This window comes from Silurus aristotelis, assembly GCF_946808225.1.
Source record: "Silurus aristotelis genome assembly, chromosome: 13".
Classification (NCBI taxonomy): domain Eukaryota; kingdom Metazoa; phylum Chordata; class Actinopteri; order Siluriformes; family Siluridae; genus Silurus; species Silurus aristotelis.
This window is the reverse complement of record NC_139586.1, coordinates 11,869,537-11,890,006: the sequence shown is the minus strand read 5'-3', so window position 1 is coordinate 11,890,006 and position 20,470 is coordinate 11,869,537. Positions and strand designations below refer to the sequence as shown.

Here is a 20,470-nt window from a genome sequence, read left to right as displayed (position 1 = left end):
GACAGACGACACAAGACAAGACACAAAACCCTATATAGCGCCGACCAGTAAACCTACTGTATACTTGATTATACAGTACTGTACAAGAAGACTGTAAAAACTATACAAACTAAAAACTATATCCCAGAAGTGAGTATAAACAGTACAATGTAGTGCAAAAAATACAGCAGCAGTCGAAGGTGCAAAAAACAGCATGTAAACAGTATAATACAATGATAATGATAAATGTGCAAAAAACAGCAGTTATGAGTGTGGTACAGTTGAGAATAATAAATAATAAATAAATGAATGGTGGTGGAATGGATTGAGATGAGTGATGAGTGTGTGTTAAGTGTTAAGTCCAGGAAAAAATGTTACAGGTCGTTACACACATTTGAGTGCGTGTGTGTGTGAGAGAGTTCCGTTTCATTTCTGTGTATTAAGTAGCCTGATGGCTTGAGGAAAGAAACTGTTGCATAGTCTTGTTGTGGCGGCCCGAATGCTTCGGAACCGTTTTCCTGATGGTAGGAGTGTAAACAGTGTGTGTGACTGGTGTGTGTGATCGTCCACAATGCTGTGTGCTTTGCGGATGCAGCGTGTAGTGTAAATGTCCATTATAGAGGGGTGAGAGATTCCGATGATCTTCTCAGCTGTCCTCACTATCCTCTGTTTTCCTCAGCCTTCTCAGAAAGTAGAGACACTGCTGGGCTTTCTTGGTGATGGAGCTGGTGTAAAGTGACCAAGTGAGGTTGTCTGCCAGATGAACACCAAGGAATTTGGTGCTCTTGACGATCTCCACTGAGGATCCATCAATAATCAGTGGAGATTGGTCGCTCTGTGCTCTCCTGAAGTCCACAACCATCTCTTTCGTTTTGTCCACGTTCAGAGACAGGTTGTTTGCTCCACACCAGGCAGTTAGCCGTTGCACCTCTTCTCTATATGCTGACTCGTCGTTCTTGCTGATTAGACCCACCACGGTCGTGTCATCAGCGAACTTGATGATGTGGTTCGAGCTGTGCATTGCTACCCAGTCGTGAGTCAGCAGAGTGAACAGCAGTGGGCTGAGCACACAGCCCTGGGGGGCCCCAGTGCTCAGTGTGGTGGTGCTGGAGATGCTGTTCCCGATCCTGACTGACTGAGGTCTCTCAGTCAGGAAGTCCAGGATCCAGTTACAGAGGGAGGTGTTCAGGCCCAGAAGGTTCAACTTCTCAATCAGGTGCTGAGGAATGATTGTGTTGAATGCTGAGCTGAAATCAATGAACAGCATTCGTACATACGAGTCCTTGTTATCCAGGTGGGTGAGGGCCAGATGGAGGGTTGTGGAGATAGCATCGTCCGTGGAACGGTTTGGACGATACGCAAACTGCATGGGGTCCAGGGAGGGTGGAAGCTGTGTCTTAATGTGCCTCATGACGAGCCTCTCGAAGCACTTCATCACGATGGGTGTGAGCGCGACGGGACGGGTAGTTTGTCTACTTTGTGACATTAAACTGTAAATCGATTTGTTAATTAACGAGACCTGTTTTAAAGACATGCTGGTTCATTAGGCTTATTGACAGCTTGCACAAGTCAGATCTGATAGCTTAGTGGGTAAGGCATACGTTTACTGCGCAGCAGGTCACAACAAGGTTGTGGATTCAAGCCCCAATTGCCAAGGTCAATTTATATTTCTCTTTTGAAATATAATAGTTTGTCTACTTTGTGACATTAAACTGTAAATCGATTTGTTAATTAACGAGACCTGTTTTAAAGATTGCTTTATTTATTTGTGTTTTTTGAAAGACTTGTTTGGCCTACTTTTAATATGAGTTACATGGTGTTAAAGTATGGAAAAGAAACCATGTTGGTTCATTAGGCTTATTGACGGCTTTCCCCAGTGGTAACTGGTAGCTCAGTTGGTAAGGTGTTGGTTCAGCAGGTCCCCACAAGGTTGGGGGTATAAGCCCCGGCATCGGCAAGTTAAAATATTTATTTCTCTTTAGAAATTTAATAGTTTATCTACTTTGTGACATTAAACTGTTAAACTTTACTTTATTCAGGATCTTCACAAAACCCACGGAGAAAGTGGTAACAGAGGAGATCCAGGCTGTGGAAAAGACTCTAACAGACTACATCAGTTCTGGCAAAGTTCCTGATAAAGTTCAGTGCATGGAGTGCATTGAAAAATCCCCAGCAGCACTTCAAGGGAGAGGTTGGGAGCATTGATTCCATCAAGCGAAAAATGTAAAGGTGAAAAGCCTTCAATGGATGTTTTTTTTTCCATATGTTTGTTAAAGGCAACATGTTCAGAAACATTTTAGTTCAAGTTGCTGACAAATAAATGTTAAAGAGAATTAAGATTCTTGTTTTTGTGGAATTGCCTAAATGTCCAAACTTCTCAGGTGTTTGTTAATTATTTTTGTACATCAAATATCTTCTTCTTCTACCTAATATTTATATAGATATATTATATAGCAATATATCTTGCAACATGGTTAATCACATGCATGTTCTGTTTTAATCTAAACATTTTCCAGTATGCACACATCATTATTAATTTTAGACCATGATGCTGTAAATGAACATGAACATTTCCTGCTTGTCATATAACGAGTGTTGTAGATACCAAAATGTGGAACTATTTAGACTCTTAGAATTGAAGAGAATTGAATGTGTTAAACAGGAAGTGAGGTAAGGCTTTTTTTTACTGTTTACTTTCTTAGAAATTGTCTATTCAAATAAAAGAGATAACGGAAAATAGTGAAAAGGAAAAAAAAAAAAGTTTAATAATAATAATAATAATAATAAATAAAACCAGTTAAATTCTCCCTTTTAAACAACACTTTAGTTATGGTCTGAACTTAATCTTCATCTTCGTTAATGTTATACAAAGTTATAATTGCGTATAAATTAGATAATCTTCAGATAATTTATAATAGTGACACCTAGAGGTGGTTGGTGGTAAGACAAAATAGGGACGTCCCCACCAGAATAGAAATACCAGACAAATATTTTGCTCTCTAAACTTGTGTATTTCTAAAAATAAAGATGATTTTTGGGAACCAAATACCCAAAAGAGACGTCTGACTTAAAATTGTGGCCTTAATGTGTTTAGAAATCGGTAGCCCCTACAAATAACCAACCAGTCAGGAGTCCCCACCATGTAGCAAAAACAAGTGTGTGTGTGTGTGTGTGTGTGTGTGTGTGTGTGTGTGTGTGTGTGTGTGTGTGTGTGTGTGTGTGTGTTTTAATAAAGCATAGCTGTACAACTTTTCCACGTTAAATTGCCTGCTATGATTGACAGAAGTGGAATTTTATTTCTCTGTAATAATTTTAGAAGGAACAAAAACAAACTTTGTTTAAAGCAAACAGTAAGCTATAAACACAGTGAAGTACAACAAATATTTTTTTAATTTAAACCATGTTACAATAGCAGCAGCATTTAATCTGTTCAATTTAAAAAAAAGAAACAACCTATAAACATATTAGTAATACAAAACAGCTCTGTAGTAATATGGATTTACATTTACATTTGTGCCAAAACTATTAAACGTATCAAACGTTTTAAGAAGTGAACAAAAATATACAGTGAGAAGCCTGACCATCATGTTCGCCTGTTTTACTGATAACGGATTATGTTTTCTCTGTTCGAGTTTTCATTTACACTTTTAATGTTTGTTTACCATTCTGGCACAAACCTCTTCTGGGGGCAGGGATTAACAGTTCTTTACTCTCATAAGCTTGTTAGATTTAGATTGTCAGCTCCTGGAAATTTGGTTCTGGTTGCTGTTCTCTATACAGTTACAGTGCTTGTATATTGTAGTGGAAATGACTTTACTACTTCATGACATGCTTATTATATACATTTGTAATGAATATCTGAAGTTTATGCCTTAAACAGCTCTTAAAAGGCATATATATATATATATATATATATATATTTATATATATATATATATATATATATATATATATATATATATATATATATATATATATATATATATATATATATATATTTTTTTTTTTTTTTTTTTTTTTTTTTTTTGGGACATCTTCAAAGAAGCAGCAATTTACAACAACCACACAGACATAGAGGAATATACTAAGGCTGTTACTGCTTACATCTCTAAGTGCACTGATGCCATCACACACAGGAAAACCATAACTATTCGGGCTAACCAGAAAAGGAGCAGGCTGTGTGTTTGTCACCAGTCAACTTGGAAAAGATCCTCATAAGGATCAACACACGCAATGCAACCGGACCAGACAACATACCTGTTCGGGTTCTAAAGGACTGTGCAAAAGAACTCAAGGACGTACTAACTGACACCTTTATCATCTCACTGAGTCAGACAGTGTTCTAAGGCGCCACAATAATTCCAGTCCCAAAAAAGCCGCAACCATCCAGCCCGTTGCACTGACACCCATCATTATGAAATGCTTTGAGCGACTGGTCATGCAGCACTTAGTAGCACAGCTACTGGTAGCTCACACCCATCAAACCTCCACTTCAGCCTCCTGCCTTCAGGGAGAAGGTACTGGAGCCTCCAGTCTCGCTCCACAAGACTTTCTAACAGCTTCATCCATCAGGCTGTCAGGATGCTGAACTCAGAACTTTAGTATGTTTACATTTACTAGGATGTATACTGCACCTTACACATTCCGATGTTTATGAGAAATATTCACCCGGCTTTTATACATACAGTGTATGTATAATATAATGTCTATTTATTACAAGTACACTGCTGTTACCTCATACAAAATCTGTCTATATTGCACTGAACTGCTGATATTGCACTGACTGCCTATACAAACTCTCTATACTGAATTGACAATGATAAATTCCTCTGTATGTCTGCACATATGGTGGCATTGACAAATAAAAACCCTGAACCTTGAATTTCTTTAAGGCATAAACCTCAAATGATTATGACTATAAATGATTATGACTTATAATAAATATGTCATGAAGTAAATAAGTAATTTTGACTACAAAGAATAAACATACTATTAACTATTAACTATTAAGACTGAGACAACAGCCCTTTTGGAGCTGTCAATCCATATCTCACTAGCCGAGTGCTCTATTAAGCCTCACCCTCACAAGATGTTTGTGCCCGAATACCTACAAATGCGTAAAGGCAATTAAGAACAGTGCATTCATAAACAATGATTAGCAAAAAGAAAACCTAGATAGCTGTTAGAAAATGTTTAGTTTAAACCTATGTTACATTTTTGCCACTGGGTAAATTGTTGAAGTGTTTTTCTTCTTTCTCACTGTTTATTTTTGTTTGCTGTTTTAAAAGTTTGATAATTTAATGAAAAATAAATGCAGCAGTAAAGTAGGACATTTGATTGCCATGAATGTCAACACAGATAAGGATTGTCATGTTCTTCACTTGGTGATCATGCACAGAATCGAGCACAGTATAATAATAAGCCCTGTACGGACGGGATTGGTTTCTCTGGGTGACGTCTGTATAACTTTTTTGTTCTCTTACACGTCACAGTCAAAATACATCCTGGTGTCATATGTTGTTCTTTATGAAATTTCACAATGGTGCTTGAAAGCTAGTTTCAGCCTAAATATGGACTATAACACTGTCCTAAAGTAAACAATAAGAACCCATTTAAATAAATGGAGACAAAAATGTGTAAATGTGTACATTTTATTAAATGGGGACATTTTCTTGGAATTCATATGATTAAAATTTTCTTTTTATAACAATGATGGCAATCTGTCCTGGCCCAGGTGCAGCAAACAGGCCCAAACCACTATACCACCACCATGTTTCACAGATAAAATACAGTATTATGCTGAAATGTAGGGTTTTCCTCTTTACCAAACATTATGCTTGTTTAAATCAAAAAGGTACAATTTTTGTCACATTCGTCCACAGAACATATTTCTTGTGCCCATCTGGCTTGTCCACATGATCTTTAGCAAACTGAAGATGAGTAGCAATGTTCTCTTTGGAGAGCAAATGATTTAAAAAGTCCATTTAAAAGTGCCTTTATTGTTATTGTTAGTGTTCTGATAACTAGCTGTTGCCTCTTCTGTTCCAAATTAAACCCTTTACTAATCTGTCTCTTCATAAGCTTTGCAGCTGTTGCTGTCTTAAATGTTATGTAAAAGTCTGCTTTGGTTTGGCCTGAGTCACAGTTACTGTCAAAAGACTAGACTTTTATTGTTTTTAAGAGACACATGCATGTGTCTTTTGTGTTAGCCAATTAGTTAGTTAGTTATTTGCCAAACGTGTTCTTCATTAGTTGGATATCTGTTTCTGTTCTTGCCATTCAGTTCATCCCAAAGCAGTTGAACAGGATTTAGGTGCAATGACTGGGCAGGCCATTCCATGATAGATACACTCCAGGTGAAATTTTGCTCTCTAAATAATGCATACACAGTAAATGTTCTGTAAAGGTCTGCTTTGGTTTGGCCTGAGTCACAGTTACTGTCAAAAGACTAGACTTTTTTTGTTTTTAAGAGACATATGCATGTTTCATGCTTGTCGTCTGGTGAATCCAGAAGGAATGGTAGCCATGTTGGTTCAGTATTCCATTTACCTAAAATAAGTTTCCAACCTTCCCTTCTCCAAAACAACCCTAAACATTAGGCTTCCACCTCCATGTTTGACTGTGGGTGTGAGGCAATCCTCTAACATCTTCTCTCCTGTTCGCCGTTTTGCATAAGCTGTTCTGTTAAGAGCCAAAAATGTCACTTTTTTGACTAATCTGTCTACAGAACATTCTTTCAGTCATTCGCTGTCCAATTCTTTTGTGGTTTTGACTTTTACCTAGTTTGTTTGCATATAAACTAAAAGAACATGCATGCCTCTCAAAATAATAAAAGACCAGGTGTTTCCAATCTTGACAGACATTTTTCATTCTTCTCTTTTATTCATTCTTTAATTTTTCTCTTTTTTTCTCTGTTACAACACAGCAAACAGCACATGCACAAACACACAAAAAAAAACACATCGCATGTGCACCCATACACCCACCCACCTACACACACACACACACACACACACACACACACACACACACACATACACACACAACTAATCAGTAAAAAGAATTATGCAATTTAGCTTGTTGTGTGCAATGATAAAATGCATACAGTGAGAAAGGTGAAAATGGAGGACAGCCCTGAAACCATCTGAAGTCAATGTCATTCTCTTTTTTTTTTTTTTATTATTCATACTGATAAAATATGTTTTTGTGAATAGTTGTACAAAACTATCAATGAAGTTTGAGAGGAATGTATGTAATTTTATTACACCTCTTATTAACTCAGTAACATTTCATACCCAGTAATTGTTTGCTTCTCTGTTAATTGTTTGCTTCTCTTATTTCTCTTTTGTGCTGAGGCACTGCTGTGCTTAGATGAAACTTAATTTTGTTTACTAATTGTTAAATAAATCTTGAAATACAGCATACACTATTGAAAAATGTTGTTTGTTGTAAGAAACCGATTTTACACACAGTTCAGGCTCGCTTGTAAAATTTCCCTATACCTTTTTGGGCCAAACAGGTTCAAATGCAGAGCGGCTTCAGTTTAAAGCTCATGCAGACCTGCTGGTGAAGTGCATCTGTGTCTTTAAGTCTTGAGCCTTGTTTTTTTTTTAGTGTTCCCTGGATTTGATCCATGCATGTGTGTTTTTAAAAATGTTGATCCTTTTCTGTGTTTTGTGTTTCCAAGCTTTTATATGGTTGCTTTCTTCTCCTACTCTCAGTAATAATTAATAATTTTAGGATGCTGACGTCAGTAACCGCATGTTAAAAATTATTATTTATTTAACAGAACCTGGCCGTAAAGAACAGAGTCTACATTTATAGAAATAAATACAATTAAAGCAGCATCAAATTGAGTTTTCTATAACTGCAGATGTATTAATTATATTAGCCGTTTTAATCTGGATCATGCTGGAAATATTTATACAGACACGAAAGGCTAGACAATTAAAATACATAAGCAGCCTAATCAGATGAAAGAAGAGGTGATCAGGAACATAGGGTGATTTGCTTTGTAATGTTTGCATTGACATATCGAATCAGAATTGATATTTCATCAAATCCTAACGTAAACTCGATCCCGTCTGAATAGGGCTATAAGGCATTATCCAGCATTAAAAGCACAGTTTTCAATCCTGTAGTGCAACGTTTTTTACTATAAAGCATATTTTAGTCAGCGTTCATTGCTAAACTGAGCTCGTGTGAAAGCACTTGGTTTTCCTGAAGCTGACGATGGAGTCGGTCTGATCAGAAAAGAGAGACACAGAAATGGAGTAAAAGACAACAAAACAGATGTTAGTAAATACACTACACCTCTTCAGTTAAAGTATGAGCTGGAAATGTTTGTTAAATGCATGCAGGTTAGCAAAGAAAAAAAAAGAGAGGAAAAAAAAAAACAGAGCAGAAAGTAGTAAGAAAAGCTTTTCCAGATTTTATTCCAGCTTTTCAAGAATAAATTAAAGATATAAGAAAAGACTAAGACAAACTAATAGAGGCTGAATGAGTGGGCAGCTTTACACGGATGAAATAGAGGTTTATTATTTTACAGAAAGCAAAACCACTCAAATCTTCTGTACAGCGGATGGAATAACCGATCGCCATGGATGGAGGAAAGCGGTGACAGAAAGCAAAAAAGGAAAGAGAAATGTAGAAAGAACAGAAGTGTGAAGTGAAGTGAAGTAAAGCGACTCGGCCGGCCCAGGGACCAGGGATGAGATAATTTATCTATGTGGATGAGAGAGAAATAACAAATGATGAAAAAACAAAAAAAAGGAGAAAATGGAGGCAAAGACAAAGCAGCATGCGAAGGAAATTTTCTCTATTATATACAATAAAAAATACTTCAATTCAATCTTTTTTATATATATATTTACATGGCGGTCATGTCATTCAGGGCGTGGTCAAGCTCCTCGGTGATGGCCTTAAACCTGAGCTTCTGAGAATACAACTCATCTACACGAGCCAAACAGGAATGGGAGCAAAAGATTGCGGGCGATGGAAATGTTGGTAAGACAAAAACAAACAGACAGACCAGACAGACAAAACAAATAGAAATAGAGAGAAATAAAAAGAGGTTGAAGCAAAAATAATAATAAAAAATGAAGAGTGAAAACTGAAACTTGAAATGTGAAAAAGCAGGAAATTAAACAAATAAGCATTTTATAGCAAAAGAAAGGGAGTCCATTCTGCATCAAGAGGCATGAGATGAGGCATGTGAGAGGTTTGAGGAGAATGACCTACCTTCCAGATCATCAATGGTCTTCTCCAGCTTGGCGACTGATCTCTCGGCAAACTCAACACGAGTCTCAGCCTAAGGAGACACAGATACACACAGATTTTAGTGCAGATAGAATAGTTTTTTTAAGATATAACAATCATTTAATATCTATTTAAATTCATTAATAATTTGTTCATTTAATATGCATAACAAAAACACAAACACACCTCCTTCAGCTTGTCAGTCAGAACCTTGATCTCCTCCTCATATTTGTCCTCCTTTGAAGAGTACTGAAGACAAAATGAGAGAAGTCAGACTCTTATCTCACAGTTAGACTACACTAACACACACACACACACACACACACACACACACACACACACACACACACACACACACACACACACACACACTTACCTTCTCAGACTGAGCCTCCAAGGACTTCATGAGGTTGGTGACTGTCTTCAGTTCCTCTTCCAGTTCAGAACATTTACTGTAAAGAGGTAACATCAGCATCAACATTAACATCAGTATCATATCAGTAATACTATTAGACCAGTATCAGATCACTGCCAGGGACAATATTATATTAAATCAGTACCAGTATTAGATCTGTATTATAGCAGTATTAGTAGCAGATCCATATTAGTGACATTATTATTGTTTCAGTATAAGATCAATATTAATATCAGATCAGTCTCATGTCAGACGGGGTCATAATTATCAGAATCAATATCAAATCAGTATCAGATCAAAATCAATATCAGCTCAGTTTTAGTATTAGATTAGAACAGAATCAATATCGGATTAATATCAATATCAGATCAGTTTCAGCACCAGATCAGCTCAGTAACAGTTTTAAAGTTCAGTAAGGGTAGAGTTCTTACCCCTCGTTCAGCTCAGCTCTCTCCTCTGTACGCTCCAACTCAGTCTCAACAATCACCAGCTTACGAGCAACCTGCACATACACACAAACAGAAACACAAATAGTAAAAGATTAGTAAAGAGCAGTAAAGAGTAAAGAGACAATTTAGGGACAGAAGGCTAACTCACCTCCTCGTATTTGCGGTCAGAGTCCTCAGCAATGTTTTTGGCCTCCTTCAGCTGGATCTCCTGCACCCCCATCTTCTCCTCGTCCTTCAGAGCCCTGTTCTCAATGACCTTCATGCCTCTGCGAGACAGAGAAAATATTCAAAGGATTAAAATCTTAATGATCAGACAAGAGATTTGAGACATTTCATGCTGTTAGCTGGCTATTCTACATTATAAGAACAAATTTATCTCAGAAAGCAAGTACTGCTAGCAAAGGTTAGTTAACTTATATTAGCTTCCTTTCTCCACAATGTATGGCAGTCTTTTGATGGAACAATCTTAAAAAAAAATTCTAATTCTTTCCAAAAAGGGACATGGATTGTATATGAAATAAACCACTATCAAAAATGACTTGAACTACAGATTTTACCAGTTTTCATCCTGTTAAGGTGAAATTAGCAAGTCAGAAAATGGTCGTAAGAGATCGTAGCCTATTTTACTTTGTACATTGCCGTGTAGCAAAAACAGAAATTCAGTCCTAAAGAAACCTGACCATGACACGTGACTGAAACACTTTAAAAACATACACACCTCTCGCTCTCATCAGCAGCCTTCTCAGCCTCCTCCAGCTTCTGCAGAGCCGTAGCTAGACGCTCCTGAGCACGATCCAACTCCTCCTCAACCAGCTGGATGCGTCTGTTCAGGGAAGACACTTCGCCCTCAGCCTGCACATACAACACAACACCAGCTCAAACACTCTCATTACATCATATACACTAGCAAAATAATCAGAACAAAACCATTTCACTTAAAGAGTAAAGAGAGACACTGCAGTGTTTTCATCAAACTTCACATCTTTAAGAGATTTATTCCTTTTTACACCACAACAATCTGTGGAACATCAGCACATCAGAACATCAGCAAAACAACGTAACTCCCTATGCTATAGTAGCTATAATGACACCTTCCCTGCTGAAATCTCTATTTTTAAATTTATGACAAAAAGTGGGACAAAAGGATAAACGGTAAATACTTAGATTAAGATCTTATCCTCATCACTGAAGTGTGTACCAACAAGGAGACATCCTTTGCACATTTTGTCATCTCTCTCTCTCTCTCTCTCTCTCTCTCTCTCTATCTATCTATCTATCTATCTCTGTCGTATAATTCAAGATTTAAAGGTTGTTTTTATTTTTTTTATTCTCTCATACACTCTCACTTTAATTCTTTTTCACAATCACGTTCTATCTGCGTGTGTGTGAGATATAAAATTATTATAATAGTATTTATTACGGTTGTGGTTGTTGTTGCCGCATGCTGCAGTAATGAGGGGTGTGTGAGATTCAGTGATATTGCGGATTAGGGATTAAAGCGGATTTAACGCCTCTGCATCACGGCCTTACCGACGCGCGCGCTGCTCTCTCGTTCTGGAGTTCCGCCTGCAGTCTCGCACTCTTGCTCTGCGTTTGGTCAATGAACTCTTGCAGAGATTTTATTTTCTTTTTTACGGCCTCGAGTTGCGGGGCTCCGGCCATCCTGATCACTCAGTGCTTCGGGATAGATAGATAAATAGATGGATGGATGGATGGATGGATGGATCTAAGGCTGGGCGTTGGCGCTTCACGCGCACCAAGAGACGCACCGGCACAACCGGAAGTACAGCGGCGTCTCCAAGGTTACATCCAACCTCATAGTTTTATCTTTTTTTTTTTTTTTTTCTTTCTTTCTTTTTTTTTTTTTTTTACACATTTTAAGTGCTCGTAGCTTGTTATTTCCTTGGCGATAATCTTCCCCGAGTTGCTAAATCTTCTTCATAAAGTCCTCCAAATACATTTTATTAATCTTTTTTAGACTTGTAAATCAGTAATAATTAATATAAATTGTTACTTGAAAATGTACAGAATTTGCTTATTTCACTATTTACCTACAAATTTGAAGAATGAGCTAAGACCCGCCTATTCCACAACAATGATTTTATGAGAAAGGTTTGTTCCCTAATTTATATCTTGTGTTTATAAACTTACGATTTTGTCTTTAAAATCAGCATCGGTTTTTTTTTCATAGTTTGTTGACATAAAAAAATATTTGATGTACTGTATTATAATATCATTATTATTATTGCTATACTTTATAATACACATAAATAAGATTTAACGGCCTGGGAGTAATCTGAAGACTTTTTTTTATTGTAAAAAAAAAACAATATTTAAAATATGTTCTTCTTAATATGTTTTTGTTCTCAAAAGCAATATCTACTTTTGATTGCATTAAGTTGGCTTTTAATTAAATATATATATAAATAAGTCCCTAACGAGGGAAATATCAAGGTCCGTGACGTCGGAGTGACGTGGGGCCGCCTTCCCGTGGGCTCACCACCTGCAGGAGGGACCGTAAGGGACGGTGCTGTGAGGATTGGGCAGCAGTCGAAGGCGGGGGCCTGTTTAGACTGCTGCCCCCGCGACCCGAATTACGGATAAGCGGGAGAAAATGAATGAATGAATGAATGAATGAGTGAATATATATATATATATATATATATATATATATATATATATATATATATATATATATATATATATATATATATATATATATATATATGCTTACATTGATCTTTGAATTTGAAATATTTTTGACGTATTCATTAAAAGAAGTTTGTAGATGTGCTGTAAACTATACTTAACGAAGCAGGTGTTACTAAAATGTATCTATTTCTGAAATAAATGCCCCTCTCTCTCTCTCTCTCTCTCTCTCTCTCTCTCTCTCTCTCTCTCTCTCTCTCTCTCTCTCTATGCAGGGTGGAAGAACGATGAAACACTATAAGCAGCCTACACATATTTCAACCTCATGGCTTTTAGGGGCTCATACTTAAGTTCCCTTATAAAGCTCTGCTCTAAATTTAACTTTTACTGACCTGCACTTATCGTGTTATTTATATGGGAACATGTTTTATGTGTCTGTGTGTAATTAGTGTCAGGCTACACATCACAAATTACACATGTTCTTCCTGAAGGAAGTGAAGAAAGGAGATTCTGACCTCTTTATAGTTTCTTTGCATTTTAGTCTCTGTGTTTGTCTTTGCATCTACTAAGTCTCCAGGACATTTTTATCATGCACTTTATGAACTTTAAGACTCACATCTCCAGCCTTCTTCTCAGCCAGCTCCAGTTTCTCCTGAGCATCCTTGACGGCCTCGCTGTATTTGTCCAGCTCGTCTTCTGTTCCTTTGAGTTTCTTCTGCAAGGCGACCAGGTCATCGTCCAACTGAAAGAGAGTGAAAGAAAAAGGGAAAAAAAAGATAAAAAGAGCAAGAGAGGGGTTATAATACAATAATACAAAACCAAACTATTTTAAGTCAGAGTATGTATGAAAATAAAACTTGTCATAGGGAATTCACTGATAATTTCATATGCTGAAATATCAGGTTTTATGCAAGAACTCAAACAAAAAATAAAGGTATTAACGTTATCTTTCAATGTTCAGAAAAGTACCTTAATCTAATAAAATGCACAACTTATACATGGGTTATGGTCGCACTTATAATACATTTTAAATTTGGATACATTATAATGCACTAAAAAGTAACTACAGTCAACTTTATAGGTCACAATTTTACAAAGAATTCCTGACAGTTCTTTTTTTGTTTGGAATATTGCTGGCTGAGGTTTTTGCAAAAATGAAATAAGGCACTTGCAAAAACCTTGCAAAATGTTATATTTTCATCTGTACCCTTTGGCATGTTGTTAATGGATTATATTTAACTTTTTTTATAGCTTTTTTTTAGCAGCTGAATGAACCCCCCCCCCCCCCCCCCCAAAAAAAAAAAGAGCTGATTATTGACAATGATAATGATATTAATGATTAATTAATTATCAATAAATTATTAATTAATGATGAATGATAGTGTAGTCAGTGGTTATTTAAGGATTTCTAATGGTTTTAGTTCTCATGATTATTATTCTTTTGATCTGTACATAGATAATTTATCCACTCAAAGCATTCAAACTCGTCTACTTCAAATCCTTAACACCCTCTTTTTTTTTATTTTTTATTTTAATGTCCGTATGGAAACCAACCCCCTTGGTTCTGTCCTCTGCTCCCTTCTTGTCTCCCTCAGACTGCTCTGCTCTGTCCAAGGCATTCTCCTTGTCGAGCTTCAGCATCTGCATCTTCTTCTTGATGGCATCCATGGCTGCTTATCGTCCTGGTGGCCGAAAGAAAGGGGAAAAAATAGAGAGGACGCAAAGAGGGTGTGCGCCGAACTGAACGCTGAGCTGGAGTGCGAGCTTGGTGTCTTAGGCGGCTCACAAATATGTGCTTTGGCTTGAAGAGTTTGTGAAGGACACTTGATACTTTCCCTGAGCACCACTCCCACTGGCTGATTCTGAGCCACACTCCTTTTTTTAAGGAGCTCGTCTGCAATTCGCTGTGCAAAGACATTTGACCAACTGTGTGGCTAAATATGGGATTCACCACCCAGGACTGTACCTTCACCCCAAGACGTCTTGCTCCTACCTTCTGTTCATAAACACGCACATTTGTTTTACTATCCTTGTGAGGACGTTTTATTGATGTAATTATCAACAAGTTAACAATCACCATTATACCTACCTAAATCTAACTTTAAATCTTCAGTCATTTTAGATTTCCTCATGAATACTTCTCAAATGTCCACATAAGGTCAATATAGTCAAATATTCCTGCCCTTATACAGACAGCTGGTGAGAACGAAGATATAAAAACACACCACATCACCTGATCACACTGCGAAATCAAGCAAATCATTATTTTTAAATAAGGAGCTGGATTCACAGCTTTCAGCTGTCATTACTTATTTTTATATCAAAATATTGCTGAAATATAATTGTGATTTTATAATCATGTCAACATTTTAGAGCTTACACACACACATCTCCATTAGAGATTAGATTAATGCTCTTAATATTGAAATTTTAGTTTTTCCTTCGACCTGTGCCAAAGAGAAGAACTTTCAGGTTTAAGCTTCATCTTTTCAACATTTAGCTCATGATTATTAAATTTTTTTTAATTCAGTCCAAACAATTAACATTTTTGCTCAAAGATGTTTGTCTGTGCTGAGATTTCAAGTTTTAAGTTTACTGTGTTTCATGTGTATAAAGAGAGCGTTTAGCATCTATAAACAAAGAAATGATTGTGCTACAGTTGCACACTCCTCCCTGGACAGAGTGCAAAATGATAAACAACCACTTACTGACTGCAAAAATGTGCAAAACTGTACATTTGTGCGCAGACAAAAGTCTATATAAACTTGAACTCACGACATTTCACTGAATCTTAAACATGTCCATTTTACTTTTCACATATCGATCACATTTTTCCTGTCGTTCTGTGAGTGAAATGGCATTATGTATAACAAAAACATGATGGTGAATTTCAAAATGTTCATTAAGCTATTTTTACTCACTTACTTAAACATTTATACAGTTTACAACTGCTAATGATCTCCCATCTTACTTCAACTCCAATTATATCTACTAAACTTTTTTTTGTTTTATCCTGGTCATTAAAGATCCAGAATTTGTTCTAGGAATACTGAAGACAAACCTAAAGGGCATTTCAAGGTCACCAATCCACCTACTGGCCTGCTTCAGGGAGGTGAGAGAAACGCTGCATGAATACCGGGAGAAACACACATCAGTTGTGCATCTAAAATCAAGAGAAAAAAAAAACTACATGCACTACTACTTTGACATTACTGAATACTTAGTGTCTAAAATGTAAATGTAACATGTGGAGTTAACAAGAACACACAGCTCAATGCTTTAGAACAATTTGATCATATCTACATAAAATATAAAACAACATAAAGCATATACAGTATGCATGTTGTTTTATACACATTTTTTTGTACATTTCATACATATTGCTTTGTTTTTATATTTAACTAGCAACTAAACATTAGCAAAAAAAAAAATAGTTTATTAACAATTAATAAATGATTATTGTGTTCACTTTTTTATTAATTATGTACATTTATGGCATAAATTGTCATTGTATGTTGTCTTTCCATTCTTTTTTTCAGGTCATTGATTGTCTATCCTAATGTGTTCACCTGTTTTATGTTAAGCTTCAGGTTATTTTGTTAATTTGCATCTCAGTTTTTGTTCTCATTTTAAGGTTTATTATGTATTCTCATTTCCTGAGAGGTTTTTCCTATTGCATTATCTTCTACTTCCGAGCTTCCTGGTTTGGACCTTTCCTCGGGTTTCTAAATTGTTTTATTGTAGATTATCATTGTTTTTTAATGTCTACATTTTGACCTGACCTACTTTTTGTATTATTCAATATATTGCTTTCCCAAACTTCATAATACAGTTGAATTGATTAATCACAGAAGGAAACTGACTTCAATTTCGGATTAAAAGCACGTTATCCTCAAAGAAGGCTTATAAAATGTAAATGATTATTTGAAGTCCTCTAGACTTTACAGTATGTATGTATGTCTTGTATCTGAGAGCTAAATCCCAAAGACACGACAAGCGCTTCACAGAAGTATGTCTATTGCCATGATGGTGATTTTACACTGAGCTTTTACTAATGCTAATGTCAAGAAACGCAGGAGGGAAATTCAATCTCAGCAGCTGGCCGTCTCTAAAACACTGAACGTTACTGAGGATTATCACACTGCCGTCAAAATTAAATTCAATAAGTACAAATAAATGAGTAACAAATAAATGACAAAATATCATATATAATTTCCAGATTCTTATATTTATTATGACTTTAATAATCAATTTTATTAGATTTATTCTTAAAAAAACTTTTTTTAATCACTAAAAAGCTTTGTATAATACAAACAGAAAGTGTTTGTACTAAGAGAAGGTGAACGAAAGTGATTTTAATTTAGTATCTCTTCGTCTTTGCTCTTTTTTTCACGTCCAATGGGGATCTTACGTTACCCAAGGGAGTTATTTATACTTGAACCCTTTTCACCCGACCACCTGCCCTTTAACACTAACTGTTTCAGAGCGATATCATGAGCCAGAGCTGCACTTACAAAACTTCACCATGGCCATCGTGCATATAAAATCTTTTCGACTAAGTGTCATACAGAATTTTTAATGATAAAAGTTTGATAGCGGCTATGAGATGTCTCTCAGGCTAAATTTATATCGCCCCAGACAGTTTATTTTTTTCTGACTTTTGGCACAGATATATGGATATGGACATATGGACATGGATATATTAACATAAGTATAAATAACTAGCATATGATTTTTTTTTTACATCTGATGTCTGTACTGAAATGTATCATTTAGACCTCAAAAGATGCATATAAAATGCACAAGAAAAGGAAATTATTTATTATATGAATAAATTTTTACTTTATGTTGGGGTGGAAACCAGGCCGTTTTTAAGAGCATGTTCCAGGTCATGATAAGAGCAGGGAAAAAGTTAATCCTGATTTATAAAATTAAAAAAGTCCACAAAAATTCAAATATGAAAAAAACTTAATCGCTTCAGTTGTAAAACGTGCAGGAAATGATGCTAAAGCTTTATTCTGAAAAAAGCTTTAATCTAAAACTAAACTATCAACCCCCAAAAATATGATTAATAATTAATAACTTAGTAAATACTATTATTTTATTATCCTCACCCTCTTCCAGTAATTGGATAATTATCTTGACATGTTCACCTGTTTTGTGGTAAACCTCATCTTTTTTTGTTCTTTTGCTTTTGTTCCTAATTGTGCAAAATCATGTCATGCACTTATATGCTTTATTTCTTGTTAGTGCCTGTGCATGCTCTGGTTTTGATCCTCACTTATATCTCATATTTTCATGTAAACAATGTAAACACTGCCTCACAGTTAAAGCAAAAATTGCAAACACACACACACACACACACACACACACACACACACACACACACACACACACACAAACACACACACACACACACACACACACACACACACACACACACACACACACACACACACACACACTGCTCCTCAAACTTGAACATAGAGTCCTGCTAATCCTAGAAAAGCCCTGCTGTCACTTTGGATTTTGAAGTGACATCAAGTTTGGCTTTCACTAAAATCTACAGTCATGTTGATGCTGTAATAAATTAACACTAGCACATGACAGTCGTCTACTGAGCGAAAGACATTGATGCAAAATGTCTGAGCATTTCGGGATTTTTTTTAAAGCAAAGGAACTAAAGATGACAAGAAGATTTATTAATGTTAGTCACATTGAGATCTAAACACACTAAAAAGTTAGAACTGTGTGTGTGTGTGTGTGTGTGTGTGTGTGTGTGTGTGTGTGTGTGTGTGTGTGTGTGTGTGTGTGGACATGTTTGTATAAAACTGAAGTGATAATTTTACAAAAAGAGAATCTGAAGTTTGTACAGTTACTCTTAAAACATCATGCTTAATTAGTTTAGATCTTCTGCTAAGCATCAGGTTGTATTTAAGCCCAACTAGCTGGATACATCTTCCAGGAGATTCAATTTGCAGCTGTAACTGTAGTTCTTTACAAAACTACAACAAACGCAAACACACACGCATCCACACAGGCATGCGGGTCATTATATTGTAACACACAAACTGCCTCACAATCTTTATAGTTAACACTTACTTCATTATTACAATGTCAAAGTATAAAAATGGTCATGATACCAGAACTGGTTTGGTGGAAAGAATTTTACAGTAACTATACATGCTAACTTCTTCTTTCAGCTGCTCCCATTATGGGTCGCCACAGCGGATCATCCATCTCCATACCCCCCTGTCCTCTACATCTGCCTCTTTCACACCAACTACCTGCATGTCTTCCCTCAACACATCCATGAACCTCCTCTTTGGCCTCCCTCTTTTCCTTCTTTCTGGTGGCTCCATCCTCAGCATTCTCCTACTGATATACCCCATGTCCCTCCTCTGCACATGTCCAAACCATCTCAATCGAGCCTCTCTCTCTTTCTCCCCAAAACTGTCCCTTTTCATCACTCCTAATGAAAATCTCAACATCTTCAGCTCTGCTACCTCCAGCTCCGCCTCCTGTCTTTTACTCAATGCCACTGTCTCTAAACCATACAACATCGCAGGTCTCACCACAGTCCTATAAGTTTCCCTTTCACTCTTGCAGATATCCTACTGTCACAAATTACTCCTGCCACTCTTCTCCACTCCACTCCACCCAGCCTGCACTCTGTTGATCCCAGGTACCTGTCCACCACTTCCAGGAAAGTGCTTAGAGCCGATTCTTGATTCAATCCAACCTCCACCTTGAACCAGTCTGTCGTTCCTACTGCACACTTCACTGCTGTCACACTGTCTTCATACATGTCCTGCACCACCCTCACATACTTCTATGCCAGACCTGACTTCCTCATACAATACCCCAACTCCTCTCTCGGCACTCTGTCGTACGCTTTCTCTAGATGCACAAACACATAATGCAATTGCTTCTGACCTTCTCTATAGTTCTCCATCAACATTCTCAAAGCAAATAATGTATCCGTGGTGCTCTTCCCTGGCATGAAACCATACTGCTGCTCACAGATGGTCATCTCTTTCCCCTTATGCTGTCCTGCACTTCCTCATTCCACCACCATGTCTCTTTCTCTTTCTTTCTATTTCCAGATGTCACACCAAGTACCTTTGTAGCTGTCTCCCCTATCACTTCTGCAGTAGTTGTCCAATCATCCAGCACCTCTTCACCACCACCACCGAGCCCCTGTCTGACCTCTTCCCTGAACCTCACATTACAGTCTTCCTCCTTCTGTTTCCACCATCCTATTCTTCTTTCAGTCCTTAGTCTCCTCCTCTTCTTCTTCATCTCCAAAACCATCCTACAGACTAACATCCGATACTGTGTAGCTTCACTGTCCCCTGCCAACACCTTACAATCTCCAATCTTCTTCAGGTTGCACCTCCTACATAGAACATAATCCACCTGTGTGCACCTTCCTTCACTCTTATGTCACCCTATGCTTCTCCTTCTTCTTAAAATAAGTATTTATCACTGTCATTTCCATCCTTTTTTAGCAAACCACCATTTGCCCTAACACCATTTGCCCTTCTACCTTCCTTTCCTTAAGGCCATACCTACCATCACCTCCGTTCCCTTCATCAACATGGCCAATGAAATCTCCCCTAATCACCAATCTTTCATTTCTAGGTACACCTTCTACCACTTCATCTAACTCACTCCAGACTTTTTCCTTTTCCTCCATCTCACAACCCACTTGTGGACC

General features: G+C 36.9%; 1 protein-coding gene and 1 long non-coding RNA gene across 2 annotated transcripts; one reads left to right on the top strand and one right to left on the bottom strand.

The window, feature by feature from the left end:
- Positions 1-8,491: 8,491 nt before the first annotated feature.
- tpma (alpha-tropomyosin) lies at positions 8,492-14,599 on the bottom strand. The gene is made up of 10 exons (XM_083558630.1): positions 14,305-14,599; positions 13,367-13,492; positions 10,820-10,953; positions 10,250-10,367; positions 10,084-10,154; positions 9,614-9,689; positions 9,424-9,486; positions 9,220-9,289; positions 8,853-8,931; positions 8,492-8,703 (listed from the first exon to the last, which is right to left on the bottom strand). The coding sequence occupies exons 1-10, from the start codon at positions 14,416-14,418 to the stop codon at positions 8,700-8,702; spliced, it is 855 nt and encodes a 284-aa protein (XP_083414756.1). The 5' UTR covers positions 14,419-14,599; the 3' UTR covers positions 8,492-8,699.
- LOC310735687 lies at positions 11,340-13,427 on the top strand. Its single transcript, XR_014536360.1, has 2 exons — positions 11,340-11,903; positions 13,026-13,427. It is a non-coding gene; the product is annotated as an uncharacterized lncRNA (long non-coding RNA).
- Positions 14,600-20,470: the final 5,871 nt, after the last annotated feature.